At 36.9% G+C, this 22926-nt stretch overlaps 1 protein-coding gene across 4 annotated transcripts in view; it reads left to right on the forward strand.

Annotated features, from left to right (window-relative positions):
* MAP2K5 (mitogen-activated protein kinase kinase 5) overlaps positions 1–22926 on the forward strand; it is a 243271-nt gene that overhangs the window by 99856 nt on the left and 120489 nt on the right. For all 4 annotated transcript variants that reach the window (XM_045541676.1, XM_045541664.1, XM_045541653.1 and 1 more), the window contains exon 13: positions 4163–4211. In XM_045541676.1, coding sequence (XP_045397632.1) covers positions 4163–4211 — 49 coding nt within the window. The remainder of the gene's footprint in view (positions 1–4162; positions 4212–22926) is intronic.

A 22926-nucleotide genomic window follows, 5' to 3' on the forward strand; every position in this document is an offset into this window, starting at 1 on the left:
TACCAGGCATGGTGGCTCATGCCTGTGATCCCAGAGCTTTGGGAGGCCAAGATGGGAGGATTGCTTGAGGCCAGGAGTTCAAGACCAGCCTGGACGATGTAGTGAGATCCCTTCTCTAGAAAAAATTTTTAAAAATTAGCTGGCATGGTGTTGCATGCCTGTAGTCCCAGCTACTTGAAAGACTGATGCAGGAGGATCTCTTGAGCCCAGGAGCTTGAGGATGCAGTGAGCTATGATCACACCACTGTTCTCCAGCCTGGGTGACAGAGCAAGACCTTGTCTCTAAAAAAAGAAAAGAAAAGAAAAAAAGAATCACATCTAGGTATTCCCTCCCCCTTCTCAAATTAACTTAACTTTAGTTGCCTGGTTCTAATAACCTGGTATGCAAGGCAGGTTTGTAAATCTAAGGTTCATTACAGTATGGACCTTGTTAGCTTCTATGATAGGTTATTAAAATTTTCTCTTACAGGATGTATGGCAAAAGAGCATTTTTTCCCCAAAGAAATTCATGTGAACTATTTGATTTCAGCCTTCCAATTTGCTCAATAATTTTTAGCCACATTCTGCCTTTCCCTGCTATGTAACACATTTTATTTTTCCTCTCATTTCTGAAGCAGTGACACTGTGTACTGTATTTTGAGTGCTAATGTTGATTGAAGTTGTCCCTGAAAGGATGTGCACTTGACTTGTCAAGGAGTGAGTGATTGACAGCAGATATAAGTACTTTTAGTGTCAAGGCTTTGTCAAGTCATTTTTGGAAACCTAGCGTACTGAATACCAATAATATCCTCTGGATTTTCAATGGACAGGTTTCTAGTTCCCTTGTTCACTGATGCTTATATGCTTCTAAAGGAAAACGTAGTCTATTTTGACAAAGTTGGAAGAATAATATTTTCTTTTTGAATCTCTAATAAAATTTATAATTTTAGCAAACCACAAAATAAGTATTTGGTTTACTTTTTTTTCTACTTGACACTCTAAATATGTTGGATTGCCTTCCCCTGTGTGTTTTCTGATTATTCATTTTGTGTGGGACCAATTTTTAGTGGTGAGCTATCCTTAATGGAAAGGTTTTATAATATGCAACTAAGCTTCTAAGCTGAGAAGTTTAACCCTACTTCCTCAGGACTCAGAAGATGATTACTTCCATGCTAAATAAGATAACCTCCTCTTACTATTCAGAGAGAAAATTGTTTTCATTATGGATGTTATTTTTTATAAGCATTTAAAGAAATATTTTTTCCTGTTTCCTTTTGTGGTAAAATTATTATTAATATTTTGACATTTTCTTTCTTTCTTTTTTTTTTTTTTTTACTGTCTTACTGTCTGGAATACCTGTGTTTTATTGTAATGCCAGTTATTCCAAACTCTGGAAGAAATTATTTGCTATAAAAATTTATTCTGTTCTCTTAGAATAGACAAACATATAGTGGAATTGATCATAAAGTGTTAGCAAATCTTTCAAGAGTACATGCTGTTACACTCTGTGAGAACAATTAAAATATCTTAACCACTGCTCAGCCCTATTAATTGATATAGATTTTGTCTTCTAGATCTTTAGTATTTAGAAATTGGTTTTCTCCCATTGCACTGTTGCATTTCTTTTTTTTTTTTTTTTCTTTTTTCTTTTTCCTTTTGTAGACTTAGGTGGTACAAGTGCAGTTTCGTTACATGGATGTATTGCATAGTGGTGAAATCTGGGCTTTTAGTGTAGCCATCACCTGAATAGTGTATATCATACCCGCATTCCATTTCTTATTTTTACTATTGCTCTTAGTCTTTCTTAATCAACTAAAATCCTTCTATATTTACCCCCAACTCTCCTTTCATTATTTTCAAGATGTGTAAATCACTCAGTTACTTCTTGTCATGATAGGTTTTCTTGTTCTTGTCGTCCTGACTCATCTAAAATTTTCTATAATGATGGATACTTTTAAATTCTTTTAGTAAATTTTAAGTAATAGTGGTTCATTCAATGTATCTGGTATCTAATTATGAATAGTTAAACTGTGAAATTGGCAAGTTCACACTCATGCGCATACAGGGTCAATGATAAAACATGTGCATCTTCTTTTACAACATTTTCCATATAAAGAGTTTTAAAGTTCTTTTTTTTTTTTTTGGAGACAGAGCTGGCTCTGTTGCCCAGGCTAGAGTGCCATGGCGTCAGCCTAGCTCACAGCAACCTCAAACTCCTGAGCTCAAGCAATCCTCCTGCCTCAGCCTGCCGAGTAGCTAGGACTACAGGCATGTGCCACCATGCCCGGCTAATTTTTTCTATGTGTATTTTTAGGTGTCCAGATAATTTCTTTCTATTTTTAGTAGAGATGGGGTCTCGCTCTTGCTCAGGCTGGTCTCGAACTCCTGACCTCGAGCCATCCTCCCACCTCGGCCTCCCAGAGTGCTAGGATTACAGGCGTGAGCCACTGCGCCCAGCCTTAAAGTTCTTAATAGCAACCACTTATTAAATTTTCCACATAGAAGGTAGCACTTTATAACCCATGTATGTAGGGTCTTAGAAACATCTTTTTCAGTAACTCATTTGACTAATTGTTCCTAACTCAGGCTATTAAAGTGAAAAATCCAAATCTAATTCAGATGTTTGTATTTCCTCATTTTGTTTCCTTGGTCTGCCCTTTCAGGTATCTCCAGATACCTTGTCTGTGTGACTCCTGCACACAGGAGTCGTACATGCTTTAGACTAGCCACACTGGCTTGTGACGGTCATCTTGATATACTTTGTTCTTTCCTACCACAGTCTGCTTAAAAAAGTTTTTTGGGGACACTTTCTTTATTTTTAAATTATTTTATATCTACAGAAAAGTTGTAAGAATAACACAAAGAATTCCCACAGATGCTCCATCCAGATTTCTCAATTGTTAATAGTTTGCCACATTTGGTTAAAAGTCTGTATACATATTTTTTTCCTGAAACATTTGAGAATAAGTTACAGACATCATGCCCTGTACCCCAAAATACTTTAGATGTCTATATCCTAAGAATAAGGACATTGTCTTAGGTAATGACTGTATAATGATTAAAATCAGGAACCTAGCATTGATATAATACTACTAGATTGTATTCAATAGCATAGCCCTTATTCAAATTTTGCAAAGTGTCCAATAATACCCTTTATAGACCAAAGGAAAAAAATTTCTGGTCCAGCCTCCAGTCTAGGATTACACATTGCATTTGGTTGTCATGTCTCTCTGGTGCCTCATTGTTTCTTTCTCTTTCATGAATTGGTGTATTTTTGAAGAGTACACTGCCCCAACACTTCAATTATATATTTTTACCTTGGCCTGAGTACTTTCTTCTCTTTTCTTCACATCAGTTGGATCTATAATATATTACTCAAGGACCAACACTGGTAAAGGCTTTCTGACTACTGATGGGAAAAGCAGTATCTGTTGTACCCACCGCCTTATTTCATTAGCTAACTTTTTTTTTCTTTTTTTTTTTTTGAGACAGGGTCTCACTCTATTGCCCTGGCTAGAGTGCAGTGGCATCATCATAGCTCACTGCAACCTCAAACTCCTGGGCTTACGCCATCCTCCTGCCTCAGCCTCCTGAGTAGCTGGGACTACAGGCACACGCCAGCATGCCTGGCTAGTTTTTCTATTTTTTGTAGAGACGGAGTCTTGCTCTTGCTCGGGCTGGTCTTGAACTCCTGGCCTGAAACAATCCTCTTGCCTTGGCTCCCAAAGTGCTAGAATTACAGGTGTGAGCCACCATGCCTGGCCCTAGTTAACTTTTTAAAAATGTATCTCCTTTGTCATTAATGTCTTGACTTCAAAAAATGTTTTACATATAGAAGTACAGAAAATAAAAAATTGTTGTCCCCTTTTCCTGTCCCTCTCCTTGCCTGTATAGCACCATTAAAAATTTAGCATATGTACTTGTGGGTTATTTTATGTACATATGCACTTATTTCTTTCATTTGGCATACCTTATCTTCAGAACATTATAAGTTCATTAAAGGAAGGAACCTATAGCTTTTACATTTGGTGTTCCACAAAACCTGGCACAGAAATGGATGATATTCAATAAGTGTTTATTTGGTTGACAAAATTTTAAAGGAAGAATTATGGGTGATACGTTTAAATGTGGAAAGTTCCTTATAAAAACCATAATTGTACTGTTTTCTTTTTCCTAAATTTAGGTTGTTAAAGGCCTTACCTATTTGTGGAGTTTAAAGATTTTACATAGAGGTATGTGCTGGGCTTATAAACTTGGATTTAATTTGAGGTGGGAGGGGGGTTTTTTAAGTGAATAAATGATCTGACATTTAAGCCAGCTTGTGTATTTGGTAGTCAAAAAAAATGCCTTCTTTATAAATGTTATTCTTCTTTTTTTCTCCCTTAGCTGCTCTCATTTAGGTTATAAACTTGGCATTATATTTTTGTGACTCACATTTATCAAACATGTAAAAAGATATTTCATAGTATTTGAAAATGACAGGATCTCATTTGTCTTATTTAACTCTTGTTCATGTAAAGCTTTCACTTTCTGTACAATTTCATCCCCTCCTTTTAACATTTCAGATATCATCATATACTGTTCCTTAAGAGGTTACTTCACATACCTGGAAAGTGAAACTTTAAATAAGGACTGGCTAAAGCATCAGAAATAATCCCCTAGTCTAGTAACAGAACATAAGAGAGAATAATCAGAGAACCATTGAATGTTGCAAGAGGAACCTCTTTTTTTTTTTTTAATGTTCCCAAAATGTCTGAATTCATTTGAAGCAAATTATTAAGAGAGGAAGAGACTATATAACAAAGAAACTTCAGGGCCTGATGTTACTAACAGTACTGTTTAATTTTACACATCTGCTCATTGTAGCTTTATATACTTTCGGGGAATGCAACTGCATACACATTAGATGTGATTAAAGGAAAGTTTTTTTAAAAAAAGGTATAAACTGTGAGAGGAAAGAAACAATGTCTTAAACTGTAGTATCACATCTATCACTAAGGGTTGTTTTCTTTTGTGTTAGTTTTAATATCTTGGTTATTCCAAATCTCTTCTTAAATCATCCTTCTTTTAAAGAGAGTATCTAGATTTTGACAAGTAAAATATTAATTCAGTTTTTGAAGGTATTTATATTGATTAAATGGAATCATAAACCAAAAATTTTTTTTAAAACCAGTCCACTCTGTTTCTGGAGTATAGCTGATGCAAAATAACAAAATGTAGATGTAGGGAAAGTGAACTGAATTATTGTTAGCATTACTTTCTCTGGGTATAGATAAGTGTGTACACACATTTCATGGGTGAAAGAAAAATGGAACATTTTTCACTGCCACGGTTAAGAAAGAATGGTGTTCAACATGATATGACTTACATTGCTTCTATCCCCTCTACTTTCACCTCCTCACACCCACCAACCCATAAAGTAGTTACAACCATTTTAATAGGAATTAACCCAGTGGTCAGTTCTCATCATCTTATTGATTTTTTTAATGGACATCTGCTATCTATTTGACAAAGGAACAAAATGAAGACATCAGTTCTCAATAGCAAAGCTTTCTTTTTAAAGAACTGTACCATGGAAATTGGAGTGTTATTGTGAAAGTGAGTCTTAGGATCATCTTATACTCTGGGCATAGAGGATAATTCTGGCTTATAGTGAAATCTCTCTCTAGCCATAACTTTCTATGAGGAATCTTAGCAGCACTAAGAACCATAGTGGATAGGGAAACATGTTTTAGTTATTCTGTAATCCTCTTTAAAATCAGAAATCATGCTGATAAGTTGATATACCTTAAACCTTCCTGTATCTAAATTATTTGGTTTTAGTTTTACTCTGTGTTTCAGAGAAATAACTGAATTTTTCATTTGAAGTGAGATCTTGATGGATATATTTTAAATGGATCTATGTGGATCTAAAAATGAAGTCAAGGGTCAGATTCCCAGTACAACCACTGTGGGCAAATGTGGTTGACCAGAGCCTCTCAGGGGCCAGTAAATCCTTCTTCCCAGCTCTGGTTGCCCCTTGGGCTAACAAAGGGCTCTTTGATCAGTTTTGTACAAGGACTGCAGTGGTTTGACTGAAGACATGGAGGTTTCAAAAGGGAATCCTGAACCTGTACTTCTCTTTTCAGTCTGTGCTGGCCAGCCCTGTTCCTATGGAGAGTAGCCCTGTATAAAATACCTCTGATTGTGAGAAAAAGATATCTGGGAGGGGCTGAGTCGGGGCAGTGGTAGTATGCCAACAAATCCTCTCAAGGGATTTCACCCTTAAGTAAATACTAGTGAGTGAATGTGTGTCTACATCTGTCTAGATGCAAAGACTAATGAATTGCAGTGTAGATGAACAGTTATTCATCAATGGTTATAGATACTCAACTATAGACATAAATATGCTGTGGTAATATACCTCATTAAATATATTTATATATTTAGCTTTTGAGTTTCCTAGCTACTCACGGAATCTACCATCTGGATTTAGAAGCATGTGTTTTTATTGAAGAGTGGAAGAAACCAGGTGTCCCTGAAGACTTTTGTAAAGCATTGTAACAGGAAATTTACCCTAGATTGAGTAGTTGTTAACTTAATATTTTAGAGGTTTTGTCCATATTTAATAACTTGGATTCCATAAAAATAAGATTAAAGATGCCTTTTTATTTACCAAAAAGCTATTTAATTTTCTCCTTGATTAAAAAATTGTAGCTTTTTAGATCAGTTCAATCAGGCAATTAAAGATCAGAGCTTTTAAGTTCAGCTAAGGCAATTAAATAGGTAATATACTTGTTGATGCACTTTTGCTATGTATGCTTATTGCTGTACCTTCTTAAAAGCACATGTACTCATTTTTGCTTTCTCTAAATGAATGATGATGGGAATTTAGCTGAATATGTGTCACATTGTCAAATCAAAGACAGGTCTTTCTACAGGGTGGAGGGGAGCTGGGTATAGGTACTGTGAGAAGACAGTGAAAAGAAGATGGTAAAAGAGAAATACTAATGAGTGATCTACACCTTTTCCTCCTTTGTCTTGGGCTATGTCTGTGTGCTCCTCTAATCATCATTTTCTATTGCTGCCCCTAAAAACCAGGGAAGAAAAAAAAAATTGCTTTTTATTTATGAGTGGAAATTTCTAAAGATTAGAAAATGGAGATGTGTTCAGTTACTTAATGAGAAAAGAGGACCAACTGTTTCTCACATTTAAATGGCTTTTTTGGAATACAGTGGTGCTGGATTTTTAGCTATAGGAAGTGTATTATATATGTAGTATATTTTGGAATTTATTAAACATAGCTAATGACTTCTAAACAAACTGCTGATAAAATCTTTCCCTTAGTGTGTATCCAGTGAAGACTGTATAATGGAATGAAATCTGAGCAGTAAACAGTGACAAACTGCCCATCCCATGAGACTTGTTAGCCTGGTCAAAGTTAGTTTATTTGGTAGTAGTGTATTATGTCAAATGGAAATTGTTTTGGAAATTGGAGTACAACAGTTGCTATTCATAATGGATTATCAAATATTGTATTCAATCAGGTGTTCCTGTTGCTTATTTTGCTCTTTTTAAGAATTGGTTGAGATGATATATGTGAAAGTACTTTATCAAGTACTATCAAGTGCTAATAATGCAGGTATGTTTTTATTATAACTATGAATTAATCACTTTATCCAATTGATAAGAATATCCCACTCCCAAATGAAGCCAGAGAGTTTATTGTACTCTATATTACTGAGTCAAAATTATAAAAATCTTTAAGATAGACCAAAGATGATGAAATGTACATGAAGACATAATGATTAAAAATGTTTGAAACTCCCACCAAGATTAACTACTGTGGAAAAACTGTCTTTATTAAAAGGTATATGCGAGGTGCTATAAGCATAGCATGTGCTGACTGTGGGTAAAAACAAAGAAAATGAACAGTGAGAAAATCTGTTAGGCCAGATCCAACATTACAGCAAACATTGCAGCTTAACTTCAAAACATACATCGCCACTAATGAGGTGAGAGCCCTGCATATTAATAAACCTACAGCTCCAGTCATAGCTATCATTACCCACATCAAACATAAATACAAGATTAACACCTATGCCATTTCTTTGGAAGATGTGAGAATGCCCTGGTAGTAACTGCTCTCTCTTTCCCTGAGGATAAAAAATAGAAATGGGCCGGGCGCGGTGGCTCACGCCTGTAATCCTAGCACTCTGGGAGGCCGAGGTGGGTGGATCACTCGAGGTCAGCAGTTCGAGACCAGCCTCAGCAAGAGCGAGACCCCGTCTCTACTAAAAATAGAAAGAAATTATATGGACAGCTAAAAATATATATAGAAAAATTAGTTGGGCATGGTGGCACATGCCTGTAGTCCCAGCTACTTGGGAGGCTGAGGCAGAAGGATTGCTTGAGCCCAGGAGTTTGAGGTTGCTGTGAGCTATGTTGATGCCACAGCACTCTAGCCTGGGCAACAGAGTGAGACTTTGTCTCAAAAAAAAAAAAAAAGAAAGAAAGAAATGGAAGGGTAATGAAAATAGAACTTAGATTAAGAAAATAAAATTGGCAATCAGTCTGGGACAATCGTGTACAGATACAGAAGTTTATAGAAAGAAAAAAATCTTTCTATAGATTTTTGTTGGTGCCCCTGGACATTTTTTGTTTATAGGAACCTGGTTAGTTTCATTTATTAACACTTTCTCCAATAGGAGAGCTTTTAAAAAAAAAAAATTTTTTTTTAATTAGCTGGACATGGTGGTGTGCACCTGTAATCCAAGCTACTCAGGAGGCTGAGGCAGGAGGATTGCTTAAGCCCAGGAGTATGAGGCTGCAATGAGTTATCATGACACCACTGCACTCTGGCCAGGGTGACGGAGTGAGACTCTGTCTCAAAAATAAATTAATTAAAATAAATTAAAAATATATTTTTGAGACCGGGCGCGGTGGCTCACGCCTGTAATCCTAGCACTCTGGGAGGCCGAGGCGGGTGGATCGCTCGAGGTCAGGAGTTCGAGACCAGCCTGAGCAAGAGCGAGACCCCGTCTCTACTAAAAATAGAAAGAAATTATCTGGCCAACTAAAATATATATAGAAAAAATTAGCCGGGCATGGTGGTGCATGCCTGTAGTCCCAGCTACTCGGGAGGCTGAGGCAGTAGGATTGCTTAAGCCCAGGAGTTTGAGGTTGCTGTGAGCTAGGCTGACGCCACGGCGCTCACTCTAGCCCGGGCAACAAAGCGAGACTCTGTCTCAAAAAAAAAAAAAAAATATATATATATATATATATACATACACATATATATATATGTGTGTGTGTGTATATATTTTTTTTTTGAGAAATTCCAGAGACAAATGCTGCCCAAATAAATTTATGTTTAGAGAAAAATTTGTAGCTCCAGCATATATGTTACAAATTTTATTTTCCAGCCCTGGCTTTTACTCTTTTCTAAATCTGGCCTCACACAGAATTTCCAGTTGGTGCTACCTTACATGCCAAAGCCAGTGTTAGTTTGTTCATTCAGCAGCTATTTCTTTTATACCCACTGTGTTCCTGGCACTGTTCTAAGTACTTGGAATACATTAATATATAAAACACAAAATTTCTATGCTCATGGAATTTATATTCTAGCAGTGGTGAGGTGGGTTGGGAAATGACCCACAAACAATAAACACAATAAATGAGGAAGTAAAGAGTGTGTTAGAGGGTGGTTAGTAATATGGAGAAAAAGAAAAGTAAATCATGCTTAGGAGTAGCAAAGGGTCAGTTGCAGTATCAAGTAGACCTCACAGAGAAGATGAGGTTGTAGTGAAGGCTTAAGGGAAGAGAAGAACTAGACAAGTAGCTATGTGGGGAAACAGAACAGAAGCCACAGGTTGGGGATGTTCCTGGAGTGAGTGTTCATGGAACAGCGAAGAGGCCAGTATGTCTGTCCAAATATATGGGGACAAGGGTAGAATCAACTGTTAGGGAAAATGTCTCGGCAATCTAGGCGGGTTACGGAGGCCCAGATGGGGGAGATACATATGAAGATGGGGAATGGTGGTAGGATTCTGGATGTATTTTAAATGTAAAGTCAATAGAATTTCCTGATAGATTGCTTGTAGGTTTTTTTTTTTTTTGAGACAGAGTCTCACTTTGTTGCCTGGGCTAGAGTGAGTGCCGTGGCGTCAGCCTAGCTCACAGCAACCTCAAACTCCTGGGCTTAAGCGATCCTACTGCCTCAGCCTCCCGAGTGGCTGGGACTACAGGCATGCGCCACCATGCCTGGCTAATTTTTTCTATATACATATTTTAGTTGGCCAGATAATTTCTTTCTATTTTTAGTAGAGACGGGGTCTCGCTCTTGCTCAGGCTGGTCTCGAACTCCTGACCTCGAGCGATCCACCCGCCTCGGCCTCCCAGAGTGCTAGGATTACAGGCGTGAGCCACCGCGCCCGGCTGCTTGTAGGCTTTAAGAGAAAGAGAGGAGTTGAGATTGCTTAAATTGTCAACAGTTCAGTATGTTAAAAAGAACTGCACTAAAACTAAGGGGCAAATCCTGAGGATAATATCAAGTACAGGCACGAATACAGAGCAACTGGAACTCTTGTACATTGCTGCTGGGAATATAAAATGGTACAGCTCCTTTGAAAAATAGTCTGGCAGTTTCCTGCAACATGATTCAGCAATCCCATTCCTAGATCTTTACCCTAGAGAAATGAAAACATATGCCCACACAGAAACTTGTAAGCAACTGTTCACAGTGGCTTTATTCATTTTTTTTCTTATTTTTTTTTTTCTTCCTTAAGCTCAGGGTAGTGTCAGAATATAGTGACTTTATTCATAATAGCCCCCAACTGTAAATAACCCACAGGTCTTTCAGTTGGTAAATGGATAAACAAACTGTAATACATCCACACAATGGAATATTACTCAGCAATAAAAAGGAACATGAGCATTGATACATGCAGCAGCGTGGTTGAATATCAAATACTTTATGCTAAGTGAAAGAAACAGACTCAGAGGGCTACATACTGTGTGATTCTACTTACATGACATTCTGGAAAAGGCAAAACTATAGGATAGAAAATACATCAGTGGTTGACAGAGGGTGAAGAAGAGTTGACTGTAAAGGCATTGAGGGAACTTTTTGGGGTGTTGGAAATGTTCTGTATCTTGATTTTGGTGGTGGTTACATAACGGTACACATTTGTTAGAACACTAAGACCTGTACACCTGAAAAGGGTGAGTGAATTTTAGTGCATAAATTATGCCTCAGTAAACCCGACTTAAAAAAAAAAAAGGGAGAGAGAGAAGGCCTTCTCTTACATCTTAGCAGTGCGGTAGACACTCTACTTTATTTATTTGTTTGTTTGCTTATTTATTTATTTAAGACAGAGTCTCCCTCTGTCACCCAGGCTGCAGTGCAGTGGTATGATCACAGATCACTGAAGGCTTGAACTCCTAGGCTCACGTGATACTCCTGCTTCAGCCTTCTAGGTAGCTGGGACTATAGGTGTATGCCACCATGCCAGGCTAATTTTTTTTTTAACTCATTAATGTAGAGACGAGTGTCTCACTATGTTGCCCAGGCTGGTCTCAAACTCCTGACCTCAAGCAGTTCTCCCATTTCAGCCTCCCAAAGTGCTAAGATTACAGGTATGAGCCACCCTGCCCAGCCAACATTCTAGAAAGAAGTTTCCCCTGCCCAAAAGACAAACCATTCTGTCAGAGGGTCTTGGTGATTCTGTCATTATCACCGTATCTTTGTGGCTCCTGACAAATCCTACCTAGGTTTAGTCTAGTAACTCAGCTGCCTAAAAACCAACCAACCAACCAAAAAACTTCTCATGATTTTAAAGGACATCTCGATGCCAGACAGAGAAGGGGGCACGGGGCAGGGATAAGGATGGAGGGCAGGGGAGAGAGGAACTTAGAAGTTGTTGTTATCATTGGCCCAGCAATCTGGAACATCTGGAAATTGGACAAAGTTTTCTTCCTTAGGTAAGCCATTTTTTCCCTCAGAGATATTACCAAGAACTGCCAATGTGCAGTGCTGACTCGGCCTGTTGGACAATTTTAAAAGTTCAGTTTTTAAGAAGTAGGCTTTATTTAGTATTCCCGATTCAGTCCTGCTGACTGACTGCCTCGCTGGGTGACCCTGGAAAAGCAGGTCCCTCTTCTCTGTGCTTGAGTTTCCTCATACATACTGTGAAAGGGTGGCCAGATGATCACTCAGTTCCTTCAAGAGCTAGAGTTCTGCGTTCTGTGATTTTGTGACTGAAGGAAGTGTGACATGTTGACAAGCTAGGGGAACAAAGCAAATCAGAGAGACACATGGAAAAAGAAAATGAGAATTCCCAAAAGTAGATTTTGCTATGAAAAAAATAATAACAACAAATATTTATTAAGCACTTACTCCACTCTTCTAGGTGCTTAATGTATATAAACCATTTTCAGGCATTCCTTCAAAGTGGGAAATTCTAGGAAATATGAAATGTTTTAGAATTGAAGATGAGAGATTGAAGTATAAACAAATAATTGAGGATTAAAGCAATGTGTCTTAGCTACAAAAAATGCTTGTTTTCTAAACTAGACTGATGTAATCAATCAAAAACATCTTTAAGGGAAAGGGTTTTTAAAGTATAAAGTATACTGACAATAAAGTATTATCATTAATAATGAATTATAAAAAGGACATGTAGAGTCACAACTTGGATGGAAAGCAAAAGCATCCTTTTTAAAAATTCTTTTTATTTTGAAATAATTGTAGATCCACAGGAAGTTGCCAGAAAATGCACAAGGTGGTCCCATGTAAGGGCATCCTTTTTAAGGAAGGAATTTGGAAGAAAATTGGAGGGTGATAGTTCTAAAGAGTATAGGCAGGTAAATGTTATATATATTTGCTATTACCTTTTAAAGGAAATCAGTATATATTTTAAGATTTTTAAAATGTCATAATTGTATTATATTCCAAAATTACTTTATTATATTTATTCAATAAAAAAGATAAATGAGATGGTAAAAGGAAAACCTTTGAATTCCTTAGGAAAGAAATTTTGATGTCAAGGTGATAGTGTTAAAAGACTACATTAGTGTGTATAAAAGTTGGGATTTGTGGCAAAAATAAATTAGGGAGTAATCATTTGCTGGATAAAGTGATGTTTAAATGAAAAGATTGTTAGAAAGCATTGCTATTGATAGAAAACTAGCATGATACATTTTTCGTAATTTTATGAAGAAACATAATCTGCACAAAGCTTTTGTAACAGTCTGTTTTGCAGAGATCTGCACAGTCTGTGGTTAGCTGTAGGTTGCAGTGAGTTTTGAAATAATCTAAGTCTTTTCTTTCTGAGGGACTATTTTTTTTTAAAGAACTGGTTAGATTTTAACGGATCCAAGACACTTTAAAAAGAGTCATCCTGGTTGGTTTATGTTGTGACCTGTAATGATGACAGAGCAGAGGTGTGGGAACATCCTTCCCTGACCTCTGGGGCTGCTTGGTTAGATGAGTCTGGAAGGAGGCATGTATGTTATGGCAGTGCTAGTGGTGAGAGCACGGTTACACCTTGTTTTCTGTTTAAAAATTTAAATATTGTCCTTTAAATGTAAATATTAATCACATGCCATTGCTGTAGATCATAACTCATGAACATTTGTGCTTTTGAAAAAAAATAAAGACTTAGCCCATTAACTGAGGTAAACAAACTAGTTTAATGACTCTGGTTTGTTGGTTTTTCTCCAGCTTCGACTATCCACACAAATGAACATCTCTAGAAATTAAGCCTCCTTCCCCGTGTTGGTCATTCATTCTCTTTGCCTAGGGTAATCACTGGGGATTTCTGTATTTGTAGTATGGTAATGATTTTCAAAAGACAAGAAACCCTACATATCATTACTTAAAAGTGTTCTTTTAAGTATGCGTGAATATGTTCCTAGAATATATAAAGAACTCTCAAAACTGAACAGTAAAAAAAAAACCAAACAATCCAATTAGAAAGTGGGCAAAAGACATGAAGAGACATTCCACTGAAGAAGATACACAGATGGCAAATAAGCACATGAAAAAGATGTTCAACATCATTAGCCTTTAGGAAAATGCAAATTAAAACCACCATGAGATATTGCTACACACCTATCACAATGACTACAATAAAACAGTGACAACACCAAATGCTGGTGAGGATGCGGAGAAATAAGATCACTGATACATTGCTGTAGGAATATAAAAGGATACAACCCCACTGTTGACATTTTTTTAAAAATCTAAACACGGAATTACATATGACCCAGCATTTGCACTCCTGGGCATTTATGCCAGAGAAATGAAGACTTATGTTCACACAAAAGCCTGTACACAAATGTTTATAGCAGCTCTATTCATAATAGCCCAAAACTGGAAACAACCCAGATGTCCTTCAACAGGTGAATGGATTACTCAGCAATAGCAAGGAACAAACTATTGATACACACAACCTAGATGAATCTGCAGAATGATTATGCTGAGTGAAAAAAGCCAGTTACAAAGGTTACATAATATAAGATTCCATTTATATACATTCTTGACAAAATTATAGAAGTAAAGAGCAAATTAGTGGTTGCCAGGGGCTAATGAGGGGATGACAACAGAAGGGAAGTGTATATGGCTACAAGGGGGGCCAGATGAGGAGTCCTTGTGGGGATCGAAAAGTTCTGTCTTGACTATTGGTGTCACTACCTTGGTTGTGATATTGTACTATAGTTTTATAAGCTGTTACCATTGGGGGAAATTGGGTGAAGGGTAGGGTACATAGCATGTCTCTATATTATGATTTCTTACAACTGCATGTAAATCTGTTAGTTATCTCAAGATTAAAAGCTTATTGTAGAAAAAAAGATTATGTGATGTTTCTATAGTTGCCTGTATTCGGGCGGGCTACTTAATCAGAGAGGGTTATTCTGGACTTAGCTTTTCTCTCCCCTATGCATCTGTGATAGGGATTTGATCATAGGCAGAGTTATCCCTTTTAGGACATCTCTAAGAGGGTGAGTAACTCAAGGGAAATTAGCCTATCCCATTCTGAAAATGAGTATCAACGGAAGCTTTAGAGGAGAGAGAAGAAAAGAGGTCATGTGTGATAACAGAGAGGAAATGCAAATGAGAGAGGATAGTTAGTCTCCCATTCCCCTCCTTAAAATCCTCCTGCCTTGCTGGGGATTGAAATTTAAAGTAGACTACGTGATCATTGTATATTTTGACTCATAGGTCTTTATAGTATCCATTATGGTGAACTTCTGTCCAGCCATCCAGCAAGATGCACTCAATGTGTAGATGAATGTCTGATTCACCAAGCTCCACAGATAGCTCTGGTCGTAGCTTTGTCTCTTGGGCAAACCTGAAGTTTAGGAGCTCATCAGAGGGAGAAGGAGAACATCTCTGTGGTGGATGGTAGGGTCATTTCTGTTGGTAGAAGATGGAGGCCACAGTTAATTTATTATGATTTCTCTCAATCCAGAAGGAACTTAATCTTCTAAAAGCAAAAGACTGGATTTGACTTCCATTGTGCTGATCACCTTCAACCATGCCTTTGGAGAAAGGGACAGACATGGAGAGTTCTTCTAACTGTATTTGATTGTATGCCAGTGCATATTTGTTGAATAAATAAATTGAATCATAATTTCCTGGGGACAAGAAGCTTTTTATAATGTGACTTAATTAGAAGTCATCCTCTCTTACCTTTTCTAGTATTAAAGTGAGAGATTTATCCTCAGATAGAACATTCTGCCAAGCAGAATGGACAGGCAGCTTTAGCACTTAGAAGAACTCTGCATGTCTGTCCCCTTCTCCAAAGGCATGGTTGAAGGTGATCAATCAGCACAATAGAAGTCAAATCCAGTCTTTTGCTATCAGAAGATTACGTCCCTTCTGGATTGGGTGCAATCATAATAATAATAATAATTGTTAATCTTATTTATTGAGTGCCTTCTATATGTTACTGTGTTAGATCTTTTGTATGTATAATTTTATTTAATCTTCATGATATCCTCTTAAGGAAGGTATCATTGTATCCCCATTTTTAGATGGGGAAAGGCATTAAGTGGTTTATGCCCTAATGGAAGAGCTCTAGTTTTAGGGTCAGACCTTGGTTTAAATTCTCGTTCTGTCTCTTAATTCATCTCATCTGCGTGACCTTGGGTCAGTTTCTTAATTTCTGGCATATAATAGTTATTATTATAGTTAAAACAATTGCTTCTCAAGAAAAAAGCAAGAGGTTTAAGTGAGAGGGAATAATTAGAAAGTTCCTTAAACTTCCCTCCTACGTATCTCCTTTTCTTAGAGAGAAAACTAGCCTGTGAGAAGTGGAAAGAACCTAAAATAAAACATCTGAACCAGTTTCTTTGTAAATTTCCCAAGCTCACCCAACTATTTGCTGCCGAAGCTGAGATAATAATCTAGTCCATTAGTTCAGATAGATTTAGTTCATATGTATAATGTAGTTTGTTAAGGCTTAAAATGTACAGTCAAAGCCTCTAGCTGTATAGCCTTGAACAAGTAATTTTGTTAATTCAAGCCTCAATTTCCTCATCTGTAAAATGGGGTTGTAATCTATCTCAAGGATTATAATGAGAATTGAATGAGATGATGCATATGGTAATAATGTACTTAACCCAGTTCTTGGCGTATAGCAAGTGCCAAATAAGTGTTATCTACCGTAATTTTTGTTATTTCTTTAAAACAGTTTACTAGAATTGGTCTTCTGGACATGATGCTCTAAGTCAAGTCTATCATCTTACAATTTATTTATCCATTTAATGTGGTGTTGCTTTGTTTTCTTTTCTTTTTTTTTTTTTTCTTTTTGCTTAAAAGCTTTTATAGTCTGTAGGAGTCTTAACAATCAGCAGTATCTTAGATTGGGGTTAGTAGGCTGTTTAGGAGAGTTCCTCCTAACCTGGTATTTCCCATGCCCTGACCAGAACTGGTACACATAGCAGGTAGGAATGTAGGATTCACCACTTTGGAAGGAAATCTCTTTTACGTAATTACATGAAAGGATTGGGGAAGGGAGAATTGAGAAACCCAGGCCTTTTTGCCTTAGGTATTAGCCTTGTGTTAATAAATGCCCTATGTTCATTTGGAATGGGTTGTTGCAAAAAAAAAAAAAAAAAAAAGAAAAGAAAAAGAAAGAAAAGGAAAAAAAATAAATGCCCTATGTCTCCTGCCTTTATCATATGTGAAGGAGAAAAGCCATGTTTGTTGCCCCCATTCTGAATGGAATCATGAGACGCTAAGCAATAACTGCCATTGAGGATGGCTAATTATGCTGCTTAATTTTATTTAATGCTTTTGCAAGAATATTTGGATGACCTACCCTTTATTATGTGATAGGTGATTAGAATAACTTTTATATCGCATTGTGGTTTTCTCTTAAGTATGTTCCTGTTGTGCACAGATGAATTTGAAATGCAGAATGTCAGCTTAGTCTATATTTAATTGTACCTGCTGTTCTCATTCTTTAGAATGCAGTCCCCAAGAAATAACTAGATAGATATATTGGTTTTTGTCTTTTCATAAAACAATTAGACATAATGAAAGAGCTTTGCTGAAGCACCCTGGCACAGTGGTAGGAGAGGTTACTAGGCATGGAGCTAATGCACCCTCTGGCTTCTGGTAAACTGAGAGTGGCTTCCTGGTATCAAGCAGTATAATTGCTGTATAGAGGGAAAAAGTTGAAGATAAGTTTATTTCTACTTTGTTATTGCCCCACAATAGCCATGTGCCACATTTTAAAACTGAACTCATGTTTCTTTAAGAATTGTACCATGCCTATTGCTAAGAGCATTCAGTGAGACTTACATATAAAAGCATAGAGCAAATTGAGTATTTTAAGTATAAAACAGACACCAAAAGGAAGCAGAAATCTGAGATATCAACAGCACCAGATGTGAATAGATCACAGCAAAAAGGGAATCCTCAATTTGGATGGTTTTCCTTTGCTGACAAGAGAAAGCATATAGCACATACAGAGTCACAGTTTTCTTTACAACTAATTTTACCAGGAAATTATCATATGAGTCCCTATATAGAACACATTGAGTAACTCCAACTGTAGTTTTTTGAAAGAGCTTTTATTTATCTGATTTGAACAGCCCCCTCGGCACCCAGCCAGAGCCTGACTGAGGGTAACCTCCCACTCTGAGCCCTGATTGTGTTGGGGCAGAGGCTGGGCAGTGGGTGGAGGAGCCTTTTGTGAAGACCTGCAGAAAACACATGCTCTTGAGGGCTCTGGCCTTCATTACCAAGCTTTGGCTCTGTGCTGTTTTTGTGGATTGTTTAATGGCTAATTGATGCAGCGTGTGTAAAGATACAGTTTCCTGTGTGAGGCAGTTATGGGTGGCAACATGGGTTGTCTCTACATGATACCAATTTCCACAGTCAATTTGGTCAATTCAGTGGAAAAAAAAAAATCAGTCAGTCCAGCCTGAAAATCAGTCAGAGCAGTTACTGGAGGTTATTGAGGCAACTATGGTTGATTGACCAAATTTTTCATGTTCAAGAACCAGTTGTTTTTGCATTTTGTGGCCATAGCCTTAGTCACTTTGGGAAATAATCTTAAATACACAAAAGTGATGTTTTAAAATTAGTATCTTTCTTTAAATATTTGTGATCACAGTTTATAAGGCCTTCTAGTGCACATTAGTTTTAAGAGGAAATAACCATTTTACCATTGATATATAGTATATGTAATTAACTGATGTTTCATACTTTGAGTAGGAGAGTGACCACAGTGACCACAAAGTACCTGCAAAACTATGCATTACATAAAAAATGTACTTGTTAGTAATTAATTAGTAATGTTAATGATAAATCAAGTTGTGTTTTGTGGCTAATATTTTTAAGTAGCTTTATTAATGTGACTTATGTACCATAAAATTCACCCATTTTAAGTATACAATTGAGTGATTTTTAGTACGTTTACAGAGTTGTGAAACCGTCACCATAATCCAGTTTTAGAACATTCTATCACCCCCAAAAATCATCCTTTTGCCTATTTGCAATCAATCCTTGCTTCTGTCCTCAGTCCCAGGGGACCACTAATTTATTTTCTGACTCATAGATTTGCCTTTTGTGGACATTTTATATAAATAGAATCATGCAACTTGAAGTTTTTTGTGCCCGACTTCTTTCACTTAGTGTATGTTTTTGAGGTTCATACATGTTATAACATGTGTCAGCAATCCATTCCTTTTTATTGCTGAATAGTATTCCATTGTATGGATATATTGCATTTTGTCTATCCATTTACTAGTAGAGGAACATTTGGAATTGTATCCAGTTTGGGACTGTTATGAATAATGCTGCTATTCATAGACAAGTCTTTATGTGGTTCTGTGTTTTCATTTCTCTTGAGTAGTTATATTTTATTAAAGATAGAGTAGGAAAGTGACTGCATAGTGACCAAGTTTATGTAGTAAGTTTATATTTCATTTTTAAAGATGCTTTGAGGCTGATTTTTATTCAGTTACAGGCTCCTGTAGAAAACCATCTACTGTTATCCTCAGCATGACACAAGACCCTATTTGTAAACTCTTCCATTCTTCCCACTCCCTGATATTTTTCTAATAATTTAAGCACTTCAAATTATTGGATGGAACTGCATCATAACTACCTGTTATCTACTTGGGCTATCACTGCTGCAGCTCAGAGATTTAGTACATCATCATTAAAAAGCTCACCTTACTCTTAAATCTCATTAAAGGAGTGGGAAAATAGTGTGACAGGAGACACATGTTTTGATTGGATAATTGTTAATTCTTCTGTGATCCCAGCTGAACAGCGCTTGCCATTCTGGAAGAAGTCTATTTTCAGGTGGAGCTGGTAAATGAAAGTTAACCACACTTAGCATTTGGGTCTGTTCCAGTATATTAGATGATCCACATCCTGACTTTCTAGGGTGGAAGTCATTGTCATTACAGATTCTACAAAACAGTAGCTTATAGTATAGTGCATTCAGGTTTACAAAATGTTTTCCCATTCATTTGATTGATTTAGCAATTCATTGAGCTCTAGCTCTGTGTCAGCAGTGCTAGGCACACAGTCTTAATTCTCACAACAACCTTGTTAATGTAGGAAAGTCAGATATCCAAGATATGATTCGATATCAAGATATTATACATAAGATATGACGTACTATAAGATCAGGGGTGATATTTGATCTTCCTACACTGGCAAGATTGTCGGTAGAAATTCAAGGTTGTTATGAAAGTTAAATGAGACTGTGCTTGGCACTGAGCATGTATGTGTGAGTACACACACATGTGCACGTGCACTCAAAGAGGTTTAAATGAGTTGTCCAGTCTTACAGTCAGTGTGCAGGGACTGACTGTAGGATCCTGGATTAAGTCTGGAGGGCTCTTTTTTTTTTTTTTTTTTTGAGACGGGGTCTCTCTCTGTTACCCTGGCTATAGTGCAGTGGCATCATCACAGCTCACTACAACCTCAAACTCCTGGGCTGCAGCTTTCCTCCTGCCTCAGCCTCCTAAGTAGCTGGGACTACAGGTACCACCATGTTCTGCTAATTTTTTTTTCCTATTTTTTGTGGAGATGGGGTCTTGCTCTTGCTCAGGCTGGTCTCAAACTCCTGGCCTCATGCAGTCCTCCCACCTAGGCCTGTCAGAGTGTTAGGATTACAGGTATGAGCCAATGTGCCCATCCCTGGAGGGCACTTTACATGGCATCATTCTGCTATCTCTGAGAGAATTTGACCAACAGGAATCTATTTTGACTCCTATAAAAGCCAGTCTGCTTAAAATGAATGAATTTTTTTCCAAAATGGAAGAAGGTAATGAATATCTGATACTAAAAATGGGTCACTTTACATCGTACCTTTGTCTCATTGTCTCCAACATGATAGTGACATCTTGGCCAAGATAGATTAAAACCAAACCTCAAATTAGGAAATACCAAAACATGGTATTTCATACTGAATACAAAAGGAGATTACAATTAATTTGGTTTTGGACTAGAAGAAGCTTATTTCTCGTTAGTGGTATGAAAAGGACCCATAATTCCAGCCTTCTACACACCTCATTTGTATTTTCTCTGAGAAAATGTCTCAGTTAAAATCAATGCCCTACTATTCATTTAAGCTCCCTTGCCTTCAATAAAACTAATTGATAAACCCTAATAATTAATGGCCTGATTAAACCAAAATGACTTACATCTGCCCTGATGATTGCCATTTATAATCAGTCACTTTAATGACTCATCTTTTCTGCGCTTTGCTTACAGAAGAAAGGCTGTGATGTTTTAAGGAGCCAAATAAAAAGCTGTATGCCTTCGATTGCTGTTTGTTTTCCATAACTTGCTATTGCATTAAAATAAGCATGAATATAACTTCCTCCTTAAAAGTAATCTTGCCTAATCTGTTGTGCTGTTGTCTATGGCTTGGAGGGAAGCTGAAAACAGCCCTCCTCCCACCAAAAAAAATCCAATCATTGTGGTGTTCTTAACAGTTGTAGAATTTGCATGTGTTAAATGAAAACTTGAAGTAGTAACTTGAGTGGCCACATACTAGAATTGTTGATACCTCAGATATAAGGTGGAATATTTCATGTAAGATAAAACTTAAATCAAGGAAGCTTTCCTTACTCCAACATTTAAAGGGATTCTATTTGCTTCAAATTCTGCCACAGGAATTCAGATTTAGCCTAATTAAATGAGTAAAGTCCTAATCTAATTTATATCCCAACTACTTCAAAAAAGGATCTGAGGTGGCTTATCAGGCCAAAGCAGTGAACAAAAGACAAAAACAAGAATTTTAAAATAAAGTGATACTCAACTTTGCTCATGAAAGAGATAACTGTTATGGGATTTGCCTTTCACCAATAATAATTAGGAAACTGGACAAAATATATGAAACAGTTATCTTCAAACATTAGAAAACAAGCAATGTAGGACAGTAATCCCTGAGAGAAGGGAAACAAATGAGGTAAGCCCTACAATCACGCAAGCTTTCTTTCTGGAAACCCAAATAGAGCCCAGAGGTCTTAGTGAGCTGAAAAGACAGAGCTTGGAGTTCAAGGAGGACAAAATGGCTAGCCTTTACAGAGCAGAATCCTAGAAAGGCAGGAACTATTCAGAGAAAGAGCTCTAAAAATTGTATAGGAGTTTCCTTGTGTCTGGCTGAATATCAATGTGGATTCATAGGCTGAAATCTTGCAAAGCTAGACAACAAATTGCTGTCTGGGAAAGATATTTCTGGAGAACTATAAGACAATTCCCAAAGCTTATACAAGATTGGTAATGTTTTTAATTCCAACAAGCCAGTGAAGAGCATTCAGTGCTCTCATTAAATACATTAGAGCATTCAAGAGAAACTTTAGAAGGTTCATGCTTTAGTAGTGGGGCTACTAAAATAAAACCTCTAAAATAAGCCTTTTATATTGGGGGAAAAGATAAAATAAAAAATAAAAAATAAAATAAGCCTCAAAATGATTCAGCTATCTGCAAGTTACTTAAACTACTTGCTGGTATCAAGTTCAACACTCTTAAAAGGATTACAACAAAATCCAGCAGTCAACAGGAAGATTCACAGCATCTGGCATCCAAATAAAAATCAGTAGACAAGTAAAAATTTTTTCTTCTGATTATGGATGAAAGACCATAACCAGGCAAAAAATATTAGTCAATAGAAAAAGGACCCCACTCACTGCCCCCCCAACACACACGCCAGAGATAATGGACTTAGCAGACAAGGAGTTTAGATCAATTATTATAAAATTTATAAATATGCTCAAGGATTTCATAGAAACCGTGAGCATAATGAGGAGAGAAATAGAAGATATAAAAAAGAACCAAATGGAACATCTGTTTTCAATGATGAAAAATAAAATATCTGAAATAAAAATTTCATTTGATGGAATTAGCAGCAGATTAGACACTACAGAAGAAATGATTGTGATCTTGAAGTTAGAGATAGATTATCCAAAATTTCTACAAAATTGCTTTTT

This window comes from Lemur catta, chromosome 1 (genome assembly GCF_020740605.2).
Source record: "Lemur catta isolate mLemCat1 chromosome 1, mLemCat1.pri, whole genome shotgun sequence".
Taxonomy (NCBI): Eukaryota; Metazoa; Chordata; class Mammalia; order Primates; family Lemuridae; genus Lemur; species Lemur catta.